At 53.1% G+C, this 18,372-nt stretch overlaps 5 protein-coding genes across 21 annotated transcripts in view; 4 read left to right on the top strand and 1 right to left on the bottom strand.

Annotated features, from left to right (window-relative positions):
- The window catches only part of UBAP2 (ubiquitin associated protein 2), a 145,577-nt gene that overhangs the window by 28,711 nt on the left and 98,494 nt on the right, over positions 1-18,372 (bottom strand). The gene's annotated exons all lie outside the window — the stretch shown is intronic.
- Positions 3,250-3,981, top strand: LOC136114801 (interferon-like). The gene has a single exon (XM_065860389.1). The coding sequence runs from the start codon at positions 3,250-3,252 to the stop codon at positions 3,979-3,981; it is 732 nt and encodes a 243-aa protein (XP_065716461.1).
- Positions 7,565-8,137, top strand: LOC136115213 (interferon-like). The gene has a single exon (XM_065861182.1). The coding sequence runs from the start codon at positions 7,565-7,567 to the stop codon at positions 8,135-8,137; it is 573 nt and encodes a 190-aa protein (XP_065717254.1).
- On the top strand, positions 12,695-13,417 carry LOC136114800 (interferon-like). Its single transcript, XM_065860388.1, has one exon. It carries the CDS (start codon positions 12,695-12,697, stop codon positions 13,415-13,417), a length of 723 nt encoding a protein of 240 aa, XP_065716460.1.
- On the top strand, positions 16,997-17,569 carry LOC136115153 (interferon-like). Its single transcript, XM_065861084.1, has one exon. It carries the CDS (start codon positions 16,997-16,999, stop codon positions 17,567-17,569), a length of 573 nt encoding a protein of 190 aa, XP_065717156.1.

The raw sequence follows: 18,372 nt of genomic DNA, 5'->3' as shown, positions 1-18,372 counted from the left end.
ATAGTGATCATGAAATTATTGAGTTGTCTGTTCTTGGAGAAGCTAGAAAGCTGTTCAGCAGAACTGCCAATGTAGAGTTCTGAAGGGCAGACTTCGACCTGTTTGCAAGGCTGCTTGGCAGAGTCCCTTGGGACGCAGTCCTGAAGGACAAAGGAGTCCAGGAAGGCTGGTCTCTCTTCAAGGAGATAATCTTAGAGGCGCAGGAGCAGGCTGTCCCCGTATGCCGGAAGGCGAGCCGGCGGGGAAGAAGGCCGGTCTGGCTGAATAGAGAGCTGAGGCTGGAACTTAGGAATAAAACCGGGAATTTATGACCTTTGTAAGGAGGGGCAGGCTGCTGCGAGGTTATGCAGGGAGAAAATCAGAAGGGCCAAAGCCCAACTAGGCCTGGAGCCTGGCAACTGATGTACTAGGCAACAAGAAATGTTTCCATAAATCCACCAGCAACAAGAGGAGGGCTAAAGAGAATCTCCATCCCCTGATGGACGCGGGGCAAAACACAGTAGCAGAAGACAAAGGAAAGGCTGAGATACTAAATGCAATCTTCACCTCAGTCACCAACAGGCACAACAGTTGTGCTCCAGGCACCCAGTGCCCTGAGCCAGAAGACAGGGATGGGGAGTAGAATGAAGCCCCAACGATCCAAGGGGAAAAGGTTACTGACCCGCTACATTAGCTGGACACGCACAAGTCTACAGACCCAGATGGGATACACCCAAGGGTGGTGAGGGAGCTGGTAGAGGTGATCACTAAGTCACTTCCCATTATCAATCAGCAATCCTGGCTAACTGGGGAGGTCCCGGTTAACTGGAAGTTGGCTAACGTGATGCCCATCTACAAGAAGGCCCAGAAGGAGGATCTGGAAACTACAGACCTGTCAGCCTAAACATGTTGCCAGGCAAGGTCATGGAGCAGATGATCACGAAGTGACACCACACAGCACATACAAGACAACCATGTGATCAGGCCCTGTCAACATGGGTTTAGGAAGGGCAGGTCCTGTTTCTCCAACACGACCTCCTTCTATGACAAGGTGACACCCCTAGCAGATGAGAGAAAGGCTCTGGATGTTGTGTACTTACACTTCAGTAAAGCCTTTCACACCGTATCCCACACCATGCTCCTGCAGAAGCTGCAGCCCATGGCCTGGATGGGTGTTCTGCGATGGATAAAGACCTGGCTGGAGGGTCGGGACCAAAGAGTTGCGGTGAACGGAGCCAAATCCAGCTGGCTGCCAGTCATGACTGGTGTTCCCTAGTGCTCCGTACTGGGGCCAGTTCTATTTAATCTCTTCATCAATGATATGAACAAGGGAACCGATTGCATGTTTACTAAGTCTGCAGATGACACCAAATTGGGAATGTTGATCTTCTGGAAGGTAGGCAGGCCATACACTGGGATCTGGACTGGATGGATTGTTGAGCTGAGCTCAATTGTATGAGGTTCAACAAGGCCAAGTACTGGGTCCTGCACTTGGGTGACAACAACCCCAGGCACCGCTACACGCTCAGGGAAGAGTGGCTGGCAAGGTGCCTGGCAGAAAAGGTACCTGGGAGTGTTGATCGATAGCGGGCTGAACATGAGCCAGCAGTAGGTCCAGGTGCCCAAAAGAGCCAACAGCATCCTGGCTTGTGTCTGGAACAGTGTGGCCAGCAGGACCAGCGCACTGACTGTCCCCGTTTACTCGGCTCTGGTGAGGTCCCACCTTGAATACTGTGTTCAGTGCTGGGTCCCTCATCACAAGAAAGACCTTGAGGCACTGGAGAGAGTTTACAGAAGAGCAATGAAGCTGGTGAGGGGTCTGGAGCACAAGCCTGATGAGGAGCAGCTAAGAGAACTGGGGTTGTTCACTCTGGAGAAAAGGAGGCTGAGGGGAGACCTTATCACTGTCTACAACTACCTGAAAGCAGGTTGTAGCATGGAGGGGGTTGGTCTCTCCTCCTAAATAGCAAGTGACAGCACAAGGGGAAATGGCCACAAGTTGCACCAGGGGAGGTTCAGATTGGATATTACGAAAAAATTCTTCATGGAGAGCGTTGCCAGGAATTGGAACGGGCTGTCCACATAAGCGGTGGAGCCGCCAACCCTCAAGGTGTTATAAAGGGGCTCAGACTACGTTCTTATGGATGCCAGTTAGCGCTAGAGTCGGGTTATAGTTGGACTCAATGCTCCTAAGGGTCTCTTCCAACCAAAATGATACAATGATTCCACAAAGAAGGATGGGCACAGACTTTTAAACACTTCTTGCAGAGATAAGACAAGGGGTAATGGCTTTAAACTAGATGAGGGCAGATTCAGACAAGATACAAGCAAGATATTTTCTACTATAGAGGCGCTGTAACACTGGCTCAGGTTGCTCACAGAGATGGTGATGCCCTGTCCCTGGACACATTCAGGGCCATGCAGGATGGGGCTCTGAGCATCCTGATCAAGACGACAAGGTCCCTGTTCCTTCTTGGAGGTGTCTATCAGATCACCCAGAAAGGTCCTGCCCTACCCACACCATTCCAGGATTCCATGGAAGAGAAGCACAGTAGAGATAGTCATGGCAGCCCCTCTCACACCAGCAACACCACAAGGCCCTTGCTCTCGGAAGGGACACAAACACCTCCGTGAATGCAACCCAAAAATGTTCGGCAAGATATTTGCACAAAGAGGAAAAATTCTTCCACCGGAAAAGTTGCAGATGCTATAGAGAAAAAAAAAAATCACCATAAAAATATTTGTCAGTAAGAAATATAGGGAAAACATGCATTAGCTCATATATACAAATAGTATCAGAGAAAGAATGAGGAAAAACACATGTTGGTAGGTAGAGAATCTAGAAAACAAAAACCAAGAAACACAACTCTCAAAACAGATCAAAAGGAAACCCTGCAGTGCATCCCCAGCACAGCTGACACAAAAGGCTCGGCCGCACTTTCACATCCCCCGCCGACCCACAGCAGCAGCGGGGCCGGGCTCCCCCTGCACTCGACAGCAGCCCTGGGAAAAAAACAGCTCCTCTTCCCTAGGGCAGGGCCAACCGGCTCACACTTTGACAAGAACAACCAATGCAGTGAGGAGAAAGCAAACAGAAAGCGAAACTGAAAATGGAAGTCGTGAAATTCTGGTTAGATGATGAAAGGAAAGCCATGGCACCACATAAAGCCATGGACACAGCAGCAGCCCAAGCACAGCGCCCACCCGCACCGCCAGCCAGCCTGACCGGGCTCCTGCCCAGCACCACCCAGCAGCACCCACAGCCCCACCATGGCTGCGCCCCACACCCCACGGCCCCGCCTGCCGCACGGCGCCCCGGCGCTCCTGCTCCTCCTCACGGCTCTCGCCACCGCCACCGCCTGCCACCACCTGCGGCCCCGCCACGCCACCTTCCCCTGGGACAGCCTCCAGCTCCTCCGGGCCATGGCTCCCAGCCCCACACAGCCCTGCCACCAACAGCACGCGCCCTCCTTCCCCGACACCCTCCTCAACACCCCCCGCTCCCAACAACCCGCCGCCACCCTCACCATCCTCCAGCACCTCTTGCAAATCCTCAGCAGCAACAGCATCCCCCAACACTGGCACAACCAGGCACGGGAACACCTCCTCAACAGCCTCCACCACCACAGACAGCAGCTCCAGCAGTGCCTGACACACAACAGGATGCTCTTCAAAAGGAAAGGACCCCGCAACCTGCTGCTCACCATCCACAAATACTTTGGGGACATTCAGGACTTCCTCCGCACCCACAACCACAGCGCCTGCGCCTGGGACCACGTCCGCCTCCAAGCTCACATCTGCTTCCAATACATGGACCAACTCCTAGGGCAGGTGAGGAGCCAAACCGCTCCTGCCCTCCACCAAACGCGCCTGCTCCCAACGCCCATTCCCAGCCAACACCAGCGGCTGCAGCCGGAGCAGAGGACGCAGCAGCCCGGTCTGGGATCGCTCAGCACCGCTCCCAGTGCTTCGGGACAGGAGCCGACAGCCACACGGGCGTGAGCACAGAGGGGTCCAGGTTGCAGGACAGCTGCACAACCACCTCTGCTGGAATGGAAGGAGGACGAACCTGCTGTGCCGCACACTCATGGAGAGCCACCAGGCAATGGGGATACGGGTGGTACTCATCACCCACGGCGTTATGGAGCCCGTCTGGACTGCGACCTCCCCGATGGAGGGGAAGGGCCCTGTGGACACTCTGGGACTCTCACGCCAACGACTATTTATCACAGAGCTCTAACTATTTATCTATCTATCTATCTATCTATCTATCTATCTATCTATCTATCTATTTATTTATTTTGCTGGCCACTGATTTACATATCAGTATTATTTATATAGATTATTTGTTCACTTGTTGGAAATAAAGACCTTTTCCATAAGCAAAAGAAGAAAAAAGATTGTCGTGCTGCATGTACCTGACAAGCAAAGACAAGGCCTCTGCAGGCTGGCAGGGATGAGCCTCCCTCCTGCACCCTGGCCCACTGAGGCCTCCGGACCCACCAAAGGCTCCGGACAGCAGGACACTCTTGGGGACCCACCATGGTCTCCAAGCACACAGGCATCTCCCGCCGATGCTGGACCCGCGGAGCACACGCTCACCCAGACCACAGGATGCCTGCCCTGTGCGCTCCTCCTCGCCCACCACCCACCCTTCTCTCTTCCCAGCCCTCTCCCATTGCCAACACATGAAACCCACCCCTAAACCACCACCCATCACAAACAGCCATTCAGCAATGCCACAGCACTGCTTGGGAGGCCCGGTTTTGTTAAAAACAAGACCACTTGCTCTTTTGGTGAATTTTCCTTTCAGCTAAGTTCTCCTAGGAACGGCACTCTTCCCAATTTGGATGCATCCTTTTCAAGATGCTGTTTGCTCTGGAGTTGATAATGGTAACGATGCAGAAGAGTTCCAGGTTTAGACATTGCTATGGCAGCCAAAGTTACTGATATATTTTGCATGTCCCCTAAGTCACAGGGTCACATTTGAAAGGAGGGGTGAACAGAACAGGTGACTAAAATTCAAAAACCAAGTATTTCATCCCATATACGTCATACACCCTATGAAAATGGGATACCACCAGAGTCTCGCTCTCTTTGACCATGGACGGCATCTGAAAATGACCCTCCCTGCTGTGCCTGCAATCTGAGGCCTGGCTCCAGACCCTGCATCCCTGAATCCAGTTCCACTTTACTGCAGAGTCCAGCCCACAACTGCCGGGTGCCTGCCCTGCAGCCGCTGCAGCAACCCTGCACTAGCCCGGGAAATTCAAGAGTGGATTTCTCTATTTTTGGATTATTTTCACTATTTATTAGTAGTGTTAGTAAAGCATTTTTAACTTTTTCTACCTTGTAAGCCTCTCTCCCTTTTCCTCCTATTTCCTTTCCTTAATGGGGACGGTGGGGGGTTAACAGAGCATATCTGCCACAGTTTATTATCGTCGTGCAGTAAACAGTGACAATGGGCCCAGTGAGGTGCTATAGACAAGGTGCACCTCCAAGAGGCAAGACGGGGACACATCAAGGCCTGTGTAGGTTTGGACAAGAAATAGCTGTGTTACCAAACACCCCAAAAAAGTCCAAAAAGCCCTAAAAACACAGGAGATGCCCAGGACTGCTCGCTGCTCTCCTACAATCACCACAACTGGCCCAGGACACTCCTGCCTGGGCTCGCACACCAGTGCCCATGAGAACCTGCCTCGTTACACAGAACACGTTTGTCCTGAGCCGCCTTCATCCCAACACATCCTTAGAAAACAACAAGATCCTTCCCCAAACACCAACACCCAACATGGTCCAAACCAACCAGCACACACCAGCACAGCATGCCCCAGGACAAAAACTACCCACGCACCACCAGCACCAGCTGCTCCTTCGCCCTCCAAACACCACCCCTAAAACATCTGCCATGGGGGCTTTGCCCTCCCCACGTAGCCTGAGCAAGACAACACACAAGTTCAGCAGCTCTGGGCTCCTCCAACACACCTCACACAGCTTGCTCTCCATGCTCGGTCACACCATCTCCACCACCACGTCACCGCAAGGACACTGCTCCGTGCAAACACACGTGGGGAATTCCCATGTAGCTGGAGAGCAAGAAAACAAGCAGCACCAGATATATTCAGGTAAACAGCACAACCCCTCCAGGTGCAGCTCACACGTTGCACTACAGTCCTCCTGATGTTCCCTCCAACCAGAAATACTCTCTGACACCACCCGGGGGGAACCTCACTGGCTCTGCTTTTCCTGAGGTGGCTGAAGAAAGGAAACCCTCCTCAGATACAAACACAGAGGAGGAGAGGTACTGACACAAGCTGGAACACAATGACTTGCAACATGAAAGAATCAAACATTATTACTATCTCCACCACCAGGGCGAAACAACCCCACAGGCGGGATCAGGGAGGTTCTGTGATGTCCATAGCTGGAGATATACCCAAAAGAATCACGGGACAAGGCCAAGAGCAACCTCCTCTGACACCACCTGTCCTCAGCATCACATTCAGTTGGGCATCTCAAAAACAAAATAGACCGTTAAAGAATAGGTAAAACAATGGAAAGATATGATGAATGAACAGTGATAACAAACCAGAACAAAACAACACACAAAAAACCCCCAACACAGGTAAATAAGCAAATACATACATCCATAAATACATAAGAACAGATAATAATACAGAAGTTCCAGTACTATGAAGGCATAACATCAAAAAAAGGAATTTTACCACGCAAATATAAAAAAATAGGAAAAATGATACTTTTACTAGAGGACCTTGCACTCTGCACAGTTAAAGTGACAGTGGTCATGAAACAGTTCTCAAAACAAAAATGGAAAATCAGCCTATCTAAAAACCTTCCAGGAGTATCGCCTTCATTGTTCAATGAGCAATAGCTCACAGAAGACTTTGTATCGCCCATCACAACCAGGTTGAAACTGATGAAAGTGAAGCAAAGACATTGCAGATGCTTCAGCAACAAACATGCAGTGCCCAGACCCACAGCCACCTCCTCGAAGGACATCTGGACAGAGAGAGCTCCTGAGATTCCTGAGACACGTCTCGTAAAACCCCAGAATGTGAACAGTAATGATGTAATTAAAAGGAAAAAAAAATTACATAGAAAGTAAAAACCCAAAAAACAATAACTGGTGTATTACACAAGGAAAAGAGACTAAGAGAGAAAGGGAAATTCAGTGAAACACAGCAGGCACAAGTGCTCACGAGAGGAAAAGGAAAAACCACAAACACATCACTGCGTGTCACCACGACCCCAGCGCTTTCGAGTCCCCCGCTCAACATCCACTGTAGTCTACCTGCCCCCAACACACCAGGAGCAAAGCACCCACACCGCCCGCCCCCCGCACGGGCACCCCACCAACGCACTTCCCCAAGACCACCACGGCCACCAGCCACCGCTGGAAACCACGGCCGGAAACTCACCGCAATCAGAAAGCCAGGAAGGGAAACTGCGGCACCACATAAAGCCAGCGAGCCAGCAGCAGCCCAAGCACAGCGCCCACCCGCACCGCCAGCCAGCCTGACCGGGCTCCTGCCCAGCACCACCCAGCAGCACCCACAGCCCCACCATGGCTGCGCCCCACACCCCACGGCCCCGCCTGCCGCACGGCGCCCCGGCGCTCCTGCTCCTCCTCACGGCTCTCGCCACCGCCACCGCCTGCCACCACCTGCGGTCCCGCCACGCCACCTTCCCCTGGGACAGCCTCCAGCTCCTCCGGGCCATGGCTCCCAGCCCCACACAGCCCTGCCACCAACAGCACGCGCCCTCCTTCCCCGACACCCTCCTCAACACCCCCCGATCCCAACAACCCGCCGCCGCCCTCACCATCCTCCAGCACCTCTTGCAAATCCTCAGCAGCAACAGCATCCCCCAACACTGGCACAACCAGGCACGGGAACACCTCCTCAACAGCCTCCACCACCACAGACAGCAGCTCCAGCAGTGCCTGACACACAACAGGATGTTCTTCAAAAGGAAAGGACCCCGCAACCTGCTGCTCACCATCGACAAATACTTCGGGGACATCCAGGACTTCCTCCGCACCCACAACCACAGCGCCTGCGCCTGGGACCACGTCCGCCTCCAAGCTCACATCTGCTTCCAGCACCTCCACAACCTCACCAGCACCACCCCCAATTAGACCAACCACCCCCAACGACCCGCACGGCCCCACACACACCGCCCTCGCCACCGCTGGACCACTGCCGGACCATTGCCCCATCCCACCTCCATCCTCACGCCTTCCCTGACCCACGGCAAGAGCTGCTGCCACAACGGCCCTGCACCCCCAGCCTCCACTCACCGCTCCCCTATTTATACACCTTCCTCTATTTATTTGGACAATGCTTTTTATCTATTTATTCACTTATTTATTCAACACGTAATAAAGACCTGGTGCAAAACGCTTGCCGGTGCCTCTCGTCTCAGAAGCAGAGCAACAAACCTTTGGGGTGAGGGGAAGCCGCCTACACTCAACACCTACCCCAACCCCGCTCTAAACGGGGCTCTGCACATCCCCGGCCCACTCTCCTCTTTGGCACCTCTCCAAGGAGGCTCTTTCATAGAACCACAGAATGTCAAGAGTTGGAAGGGACCCACAAGGACCATTGAGTCCAGCTCCTGTCCCTGCACAGGACAACCCCACAGTTCACACCATGTGTCTGAGGCCGTTGTCCGGTCTCTCCTTGAACACCGTCAGGCTTGGGGCTGTGACACCTCTCTGGGGAGCCTGTTCCAGTGTCCAGCACCCTCTGGGGGAAGAACTTTTTCCTAATGTCCAGCCGGCACCTCCCCTGGCACATCTCCCTGCCGTTCCCTCAGGTTCTGTCATTGGGTTCTGCCTCTTCTCTAAAAAGAAGGGTTCCACGCCTGACCCTCCTCCTCCCCTTGTGAGGAAGCTGTAACCGCCATGAGGTCTCTCCTCAGTCTCCTCCAGGTTGAACAAACCCAGTGACTTCAACTGCTCCTCATACAGCTTCCTCTCCACACCTTTCATCAACTTCGTAGCCTCTTCTGGACACTCTCCCGTACCTTTATACCTTTTTTCTCCTGTGCTGCCCAGACCTGCACACAGTGCTCCAGGTGAGGCCGCATCAGTGTGGAGCAGAGCGGGACAACCACCTCCCTGGCCGGCTGGCAACGCTGTGCTGGATGAACCCAGGACACAGTAGCCGTCTTGCCTGCCAGGACACCCTGTTGGCTCATGTTCAACTTGTCGTCAACCAGAACCCCCAGACCCCTCTCTGAAGAGCTGCTTTCCAGCATCTTGGCCCACATTCTGTATCTACAGCCAGAGTTGCCATGTCCCAGGTGCAAAATCCAGCACTTGCCCCTTTTGAATGTGTTTGGTGATTGCCCAGGTCTACAGTTCATTCAGATCCCTCTGCAGGGCCTCTGCCATCAAGAGCATCAACAGCTCCTACCAATTTTGTCTCATCAGCAAACGTACTAAGCCATCCCTCAAGTCCTGAGTCTAAGTCATTTATTAAGATATTGAAGAGCACTGGCCCTAAGATGCATCCCGTGGCAACCCACTTGTCACCGGCTGCCAGCCCAACATAACCCCATTTAGCAGAACCCTTTGAGCCCAGCCTGTCAGCCAACTGCTCACCCTCTGCATTGTGTGTTTATCCAGCTGGATGCTGGACATCTTCTCCAGGAGGATACTGTGAGAGACAGTAGCAAAGGGTTTACTGAAATCCAGAAAGATCACATTGACAGGCTTCTCTTGGTCAACTGGGTGGGTAACATCGTCATAGAAAAAAATTCAGTTTGTTAAACAGAACATTCAACTCAAGAACCTGTGGTAGCCCATGGGCCCCTCAGTTCAGGGAAGAGATTGAAGTGCTGGAGTGGGTCCAGAGAAGAGCAACACGACTGGTGAAGGGACTTGAACACAAGGCCTGTGGGGAGAGGCTGAGGGAGGTGGGGTTGTTTAGTCTGGAAAAGAGGAGGCTTAGGGTGAGCTCATCACTCTCTGTAAGTACCTGAAGGGAAGTTATAGCCAGGTGGGGATTGCTCTCTTCTCCCACGCAGTCAGCAACAGGACAAGGGGGCATGGGTTTAAACTCTGCCGGGGGAAAGTTAGGCTGGATATGAGAAAGAAATTCTTTACAGAGAGAGTGGTCAGGCATTGGAATGGCTGCCCAGGGAGGTGCTGGACTCACCGTCCCTGGAGGTTTTTAAACTGAGATTGGACATGGCACTTTGTGCCATGATCTAGTAAATGGACTGGAGTTGGACCAAGGGTTGGACTTGATGATCTCTGAGGTCTTTTCCAAACCAGTCGATTCTGTGTGATTCTGTGCTGGCTGTGACCAACAACTGCATTGTCATTCAGATGTTTTCCAGTAACTCCCAGAACATTCTTCTCCATGATTTTGCCAGGAACAGAAATGAGGTGGACAGGCCTGTAGGTGTCAGGGTCATCCCTGTTGCCATTCTTCTGGATTGGGACAACGTTTGCCAGCTTCCAGTCAACTGAAACCTCTCCACATTCCCAGGAACACTGGAAAATCACAGAGACACATCTCGCTATGACATCAGCCAGCTCTTTAAGCACTCCTGGATGAATCACATCAGGCCACATTGCCTTACAGGCATCCAGCTGCAGTAGGAAATCCTGTACCAGTTCCAGAAGCATTGGGAGTAGATTCTTCACGCAGCCATAGTTCTCTAACCCAGGGCTGTGGGCGCCCCCAAGTCCATCTTCGGTGTTGAATTCCAAGGCAAAGAAGGCAACAAACTACTAAGTTGACCATGCTCATCGAGTAATGGGACAACGTTATTTCTAGTTTGCCTTTTGCCATTAACATATCTTTAAAAGCCCTTTTTATTGTCCTTCACAGTACTGGCCAGCTCCCATTCTAATGGAGCTCTGGCTGTGCAAATTTCCTCCCTATAGGGGCGAGCAACATCTCTCCGGTGCTCCCATGATGCAGGACCTACCTTCCACCGACTACGTAATTCCTTCTCGCATCCTATTTCAAGCCGAAGATCCCAGCTCAAATAAGCTGCCTTTGTGCCTCGCTTGCTTCATTTCTGGCATTCGGGAATTGCCTCTTCTTGTACTTTTAGCAGGTGGTACTTCAAAACTGACCAACACTGACAGACCCCAACACCTTCAAAAGCTTCTCCCCAAAAAATCCTACTCAGTAGTTGTCTGAGCAGCCCAAATTCTGCTCTCTTCATATCTAGAGCTGAGGTCTTGATGGCAGGTTTCCTCTCCTTAGCCAAGATTTTCAACCTGACCGCTTTGTGGCTGCTGTGGCCAAGGGTGCCACCAGTTGCCACTTCTCCTCACAAGACCTTCTCTGTAACTGAGAATTAAATCTAGGAGGGCACATTTCACAGTCCGTTCCCTTACTACCTAGAACAAGATGCTATCATCCAGATGCTTTAGGAATCTTCTGGACCTGTTGGTGCCAGCTGTGTGATGGCCTCAGTTGACATCTGGCAAGTTGAAGGCCCCATAACGACAAGGGCAGGTGACCTGGAGGCTTCGCTTACTTCATTAAAGGATAACTGATCAGCATCATCATCCTGCTTGGGTGGCCTATAGCACACTCTCTTGACGACACTTATTCCTTACCCAGAGGGTCCCTCCCAACTTTGCCATCGCCAATCGCTCCATGCACTCCAGCCCCTCCAGCACACACAGGGCCACCCCCAGCTCCTACCCTGCCTGTCCCTTCTCAATCGCTGTACCCGTCCACCATGGCACACCACTCACAGGATTCATCCCACCAGGTTTCACTGCCCTTACCTGCTCTCTCCTTGACACTGCTTGAAAACACCTTGTGGCACCAACTGCTCCACGGAAACACACACAGCCACGGACCTCCAAGCTCAGCACCTCCTGCAGTGACAGCACTCAGGGACGTCACATCATCCTGTACGTGGCAGCACCCGAAGCACAGCACCCACCAACACAACGCTGCCTGACAAGACCAGGGATCCCAGCCTGACAACATCACACACCTTTCCCCTGCTTCAAAACCTTTCACAAGCTCACAGCACCACCACAAGATCCTTCACTTGGAAGGGACACAAACACCTCAGCGAGTGCAACTGAAAAATATTCTGCAAGGTATTTGCAGAATGTAGGAAACACCCTTCCAACACCAAAGCTGCAGTGCTATAAAGAAAAAAACCAAACCCCTTAAATATTTGTCAGTAAGAAATACAGGGAAAACATGCATTAGCTCACATATACACATAGTATCAGAGAAAGAATGAGGAAAAATACGTGTTGGTAGGCAGAGAATCTAGAAAATAAAAACCAAGAAACACAACTCCCAAAACAGATCAAAAGGAAACCCTGCAGTGCATCCCCAGCACAGCTGACACAAAAGGCTCGGCCGCACTTTCACATCCCCCGCCGACCCACAGCAGCAGCGGGGCCGGGCTCCCCCTGCACTCAACAGCAGCCCTGGGAAAAAAACAGCTCCTCTTCCCTAGGGCAGGGCCAACCGGCTCACACTTTGACAAGAACAACCAATGCGGTGAGGAGAAAGCAAACAGAAAGCGAAACTGAAAATGGAAGTCGGGAAATTCTGGTTAGATGATGAAAGGAAAGCCATGGCACCACATAAAGCCATGGACACAGCAGCAGCCCAAGCACAGCGCCCACGCGCACCGCCAGCCAGCCTGACCGGGCTCCTGCCCAGCACCACCCAGCAGCACCCACAGCCCCACCATGGCTGCGCCCCACACCCCACGGCCCCGCCTGCCGCACGGCGCCCCGGCGCTCCTGCTCCTCCTCACGGCTCTCGCCATCGCCACCGCCTGCCACCACCTGCGGCCCCGCCACGCCACCTTCCCCTGGGACAGCCTCCAGCTCCTCCGGGCCATGGCTCCCAGCCCCACACAGCCCTGCCACCAACAGCACGCGCCCTCCTTCCCCGACACCCTCCTCAACACCGCACGCTCCCAACAACCCGCCGCCGCCCTCACCATCCTCCAGCACCTCTTGCAAATCCTCAGCAGCAACAGCATCCCCCAACACTGGCACAACCAGGCACGGGAACACCTCCTCAACAGCCTCCACCACCACAGACAGCAGCTCCAGCAGTGCCTGACACACAACAGGATGCTCTTCAAAAGGAAAGGACCCCGCAACCTGCTGCTCACCATAGACAAATACTTTGGGGACATTCAGGACTTCCTCCGCACCCACAACCACAGCGCCTGCGCCTGGGACCACGTCCGCCTCCAAGCTCACATCTGCTTCCAATACATGGACCAACTCCTAGGGCAGGTGAGGAGCCAAACCGCTCCTGTCCTCCACCAAACGCGCCTGCTCCCAACGCCCATTCCCAGCCAACACCAGCGGCTGCAGACGGAGCAGAGGCCGCAGCAGCCCGGCCTGGGATCGCTCAGCACCGCTCCTGGACAGGAGCCGACGGCCACACGGGCGTGAGCGCAGAGGGGTCCAGGTTGCAGGACAGCTGCACAACCACCTCTGCTGGAATGGAAGGAGGACGAACCTGCTGTGCCGCACACTCACGGAGAGCCGCCAGGCGATGGGGATACGGGTGGTACTCATCACCCACGGCGTTATGGAGCCCGTCTGGACTGCGACCTCCCCGATGGAGGGGAAGGGCCCTGTGGGCACTCTGGGACTCTCACGCCAACGACTATTTATCACAGACCTCTAACTATTTATTTATTTATCTATCTACCTATTTATTTATTTATTTATTTATTTTGCTGGCCACTGATTTACATATCAGTATTATTTATATAGATTATTTGTTCACTTGTTGGAAATAAAGACCTTTTCCATAAGCAAAAGAAGAAAAAAGATTGTCGTGCTGCATGTACCTGACAAGCAAAGACAAGGCCTCTGCAGGCTGGTAGGGATGAGCCTCCCTCCTGCACCCTGGCCCACTGACGCCTCCGGACCCAGCAAAGGCTCCGGACAGCAGGACACTCTTGGGGACCCACCATGGGTCTCCAAGCACACAGGCATCTCCCGCCGACGCTTGACCCGCGGAGTACACGCTCACCCAGACCACAGGATGCCTGCCCTGTGCGCTCCTCCTCGCCCACCACCCACCCTCTCTCTTCCCAGCCCTATCCTGCTGCCAACACATGAAACCCACCTTCAAACCACCACCCATCACAAACAGCCATTCAGCAATGCCACAGCACTGCTTGGGAGGCCTGGTTTTGTTAAAAACAAGACCACTTGCTCTTTTGGTGAATTTTCCTTTCAGCTAAGTTCTTCTAAGGAGCTACATTCTTCCCAATTTGGATGTATGCTTTTCAAGATGCTGTTTGCTCTGGAGCTGATAATGGTAACGATGCAGAAGAGTTCCAGGTTTAGACATTGCTATGGCAGCCAAAGTTACTGATATATTTTGCATGTCCCATAAGTGACAGGGTCACATTTGAAAGGAGGAGTGAACAGAACAGGTGACTAAAATTCAAAAACCAAGTATTTCATCCCATATACGTCATACACCCTATGAAAATGGGAGACCACCAGAGTCTCGCTCTCTTCGACCATGGACGGCATCTGAAAATGACCCACCCTGCTGTGCCTGCAATCTGAGGCCTGGCTCCAGACCCTGCATCCCTGAATCCAGTTCCACTTTACTGCAGAGTCCAGCCCACAACTGCCGGGTGCCTGCCCTGCAGCCGCTGCAGCAACCCTGCACTAGCCCGGGAAATTCAAGAGTGGATTTCTCTATTTTTGGATTATTTTCACTATTTATTAGTAGTGTTAGTAAAGCATTTTTAACTTTTTCTACCTTGTAAGTCTCTCTCCCTTTTCCTCCTATTTCCTTTCCTTAATGGGGACGGTGGGGGGTTAACAGAGCGTATCTGCCACAGTTTATTATTGCCCTGCAGTAAACAGTGACAATGGGCCCAGTGAGGTGCTATAGACAAGGTGCACTTCCAAGAGGCAAGACGGGGACACATCAAGGCCTGTGTAGGTTTGGACAAGAAATACCTGTGTTACCAAACACCCCAAAAGAGTCCAAAAAGCCCTAAAAACACAGGAGATGCCCAGGACTGCTCGCTGCTCTCCTACAATCACCACAACTGGCCCAGGACACTCCTGCCTGGGCTCGCACACCAGTGCCCATGAGAACCTGCCTCATTACACAGAACACGTTTGTCCTGAGCCGCCTTCATCCCAACACATCCTTAGAAAACAACAAGATCCATCCCCCAAACACCAACACCCAACATGGTCCAAACCAACCAGCACACACCAGCACAGCATGCCCCATGACGAAAACTACCCACGCACCACCAGCACCAGCTGCTCCTTCGCCCTCCGAACACCACCCCTAAAACATCTGCCATGGGGGCTTTGCCCTCCACACGTAGCCTGAGCAAGACAACACACAAGTTCAGCAGCTCTGGGCTCCTCCAACACACCTCACACAGCTTGCTCTCCATGCTCGGTCACACCATCTCCACCACCACGTCACCGCAAGGACACTGCTCCGTGCAAACACACGTGGGGAATTCCCATGTAGCTGGAGAGCAAGAAAACAAGCAGCACCAGATATATTCAGGTAAACAGCACAACCCCTCCAGGTGCAGCTCACACGTTGCACTACAGTCCTCCTGATGTTCCCTCCAACCAGAAATACCCTCTGACACCACCCGGGGGGAACCTCACTGGCTCTGCTTTTCCTGAGGTGGCTGAAGAAAGGAAACCCTCCTCAGATACAAACACAGAGGAGGAGAGGTACTGACACAAGCTGGAACACAATGACTTGCAACATGAAAGAATCAAACATTATTACTATCTCCACCACCAGGGCGAAACAACCCCACAGGCGGGATCAGGGACGTTCTGTGATGTCCATAGCTGGAGATATACCCAAAAGAATCACGGGACAAGGCCAAGAGCAACCTCCTCTGACACCACCTGTCCTCAGCATCACATTCAGTTGGGGATCTCAAAAACAAAATAGACCGTTAAAGAATAGGTAAAACAATGGAAAGATATGATGAATGAACAGTGATAAAAAACCAGAACAGAACAAAACAACACACAAAAAACCCCCAACCCAGGTAAATAAGCAAATACATACATCCATAAATACATAAGAACAGATAATAATACAGAAGTTCCAGTACTATGAAGGCATAACATCAAAAAAAGGAATTTCACCACGCAAATATTAAAAAATAGGAAAAATGATACTTTTACTAGAGGACCTTGCACTCTGCACAGTTAAAGTGACAGTGGTCATGAAACAGTTCTCAAAACGAAAATGGAAAATCAGCCTATGTAAAAACCTTCCGGGAGTAGCGCCTTCATTGTTCAATGAGCAATAGCTCACAGAAGACTTTGTATCGCCCATCACAACCAGGTTGAAACTGATGAAAGTGAAGCAAAGACATTGCAGATGCTTCAGCAACAAACATGCAGTGCCCAGACCCACAGCCACCTCCTCGAAGGACATCTGGACAGAGAGAGCTCCTGAGATTCCTGAGACACGTCTCGTAAAACCCCAGAATGTGAACAGTAATGATGTAATTAAAAGGAAAAAAAAAATTACATAGAAAGTAAAAACCCAAAAAACAATAACTGGTGTATTACACAAGGAAAAGAGACTAAGAGAGAAAGGGAAATTCAGTGAAACACAGCAGGCACAAGTGCTCACGAGAGGAAAAGGAAAAACCACAAACACATCACTGCGTGTCACCACGACCCCAGCGCTTTCGAGTCCCCCGCTCAACATCCACTGTAGTCTACCTGCCCCCAACACACCAGCAGCAAAGCACCCACACCGCCCGCCCCCCGCACGGGCACCCCACCAACGCACTTCCCCAAGACCACCACGGCCACCAGCCACCGCTGGAAACCACGGCCGGAAACTCACCGCAATCAGAAAGCCAGGAAGGGAAACCGCGGCACCACATAAAGCCAGCGAGCCAGCAGCAGCCCAAGCACAGCGCCCACCCGCACCGCCAGCCAGCCTGACCGGGCTCCTGCCCAGCACCACCCAGCAGCACCCACAGCCCCACCATGGCTGCGCCCCACACCCCACGGCCCCGCCTGCCGCACGGCGCCCCGGTGCTCCTGCTCCTCCTCACGGCTCTCGCCACCGCCACCGCCTGCCACCACCTGCGGTCCCGCCACGCCACCTTCCCCTGGGACAGCCTCCAGCTCCTCCGGGCCATGGCTCCCAGCCCCACACAGCCCTGCCACCAACAGCACGCGCCCTCCTTCCCCGACACCCTCCTCAACACCCCCCGCTCCCAACAACCCGCCGCCGCCCTCACCATCCTCCAGCACCTCTTGCAAATCCTCAGCAGCAACAGCATCCCCCAACACTGGCACAACCAGGCACGGGAACACCTCCTCAACAGCCTCCACCACCACAGACAGCAGCTCCAGCAGTGCCTGACACCCAACAGGACGCTCTCCCGAACACAAGGGCCCCGCAACCTGCTGCTCACCATCGACAAATACTTCGGGGACATCCAGGACTTCCTCCGCACCCACAACCACAGCGCCTGCGCCTGGGACCACGTCCGCCTCCAAGCTCACATCTGCTTCCAGCACCTCCACAACCTCACCAGCACCACCCCCAATTAGACCTACCACCCCCAACGACCCGCACGGCCCCACGCACACCGCCCTCGCCACCGCTGGACCACTGCCGGACCATTGCCCCATCCCACCTCCATCCTCACGCCTTCCCTGACCCACGGCAAGAGCTGCTGCCACAACGGCCCTGCACCCCCAGCCTCCACTCACCGCTCCCCTATTTATACACCTTCCTCTATTTATTTGGACAATGCTTTTTATCTATTTATTCGCCTATTTATTCAACACGTAATAAAGACCTGGTGCAAAACGCTTGCCGGTGCCTCTCGTCTCAGAAGCAGAGCAACAAACCTTTGGGGTGAGGGGAAGCCGCCTACACTCAACACCTACCCCAACCCCGCTCTAAACGGGGCTCTGCACATCCCCGGCCCACTCTCCTCTTTGGCACCTCTCCAAGGAGGCTCTTTCATAGAACCACAGAATGTCAAGAGTTGGAAGGGACCCACAAGGACCATTGAGTCCAGCTCCTGTCCCTGCACAGGACAACCCCACAGTTCACACCATGTGTCTGAGGCCGTTGTCCGGTCTCTCCTTGAACACCGTCAGGCTTGGGGCTGTGACACCTCTCTGGGGAGCCTGTTCCAGTGTCCAGCACCCTCTGGGGGAAGAACTTTTTCCTAATGTCCAGCCGGCACCTCCCCCGGCACATCTCCCTGCCGTTCCCTCAGGTTCTGTCATTGGGTTCTGCCTCTTCTCTAGAAAGAAGGGTTCCACGCCTGACCCTCCTCCTCCCCTTGTGAGGAAGCTGTAACCGCCATGAGGTCTCTCCTCAGTCTCCTCCAGGTTGAACA

This window comes from Patagioenas fasciata, chromosome Z, assembly GCF_037038585.1.
Source record: "Patagioenas fasciata isolate bPatFas1 chromosome Z, bPatFas1.hap1, whole genome shotgun sequence".
NCBI lineage: Eukaryota > Metazoa > Chordata > Aves > Columbiformes > Columbidae > Patagioenas > Patagioenas fasciata.
This window is presented reverse-complemented; position numbering and strand designations above follow the sequence as displayed.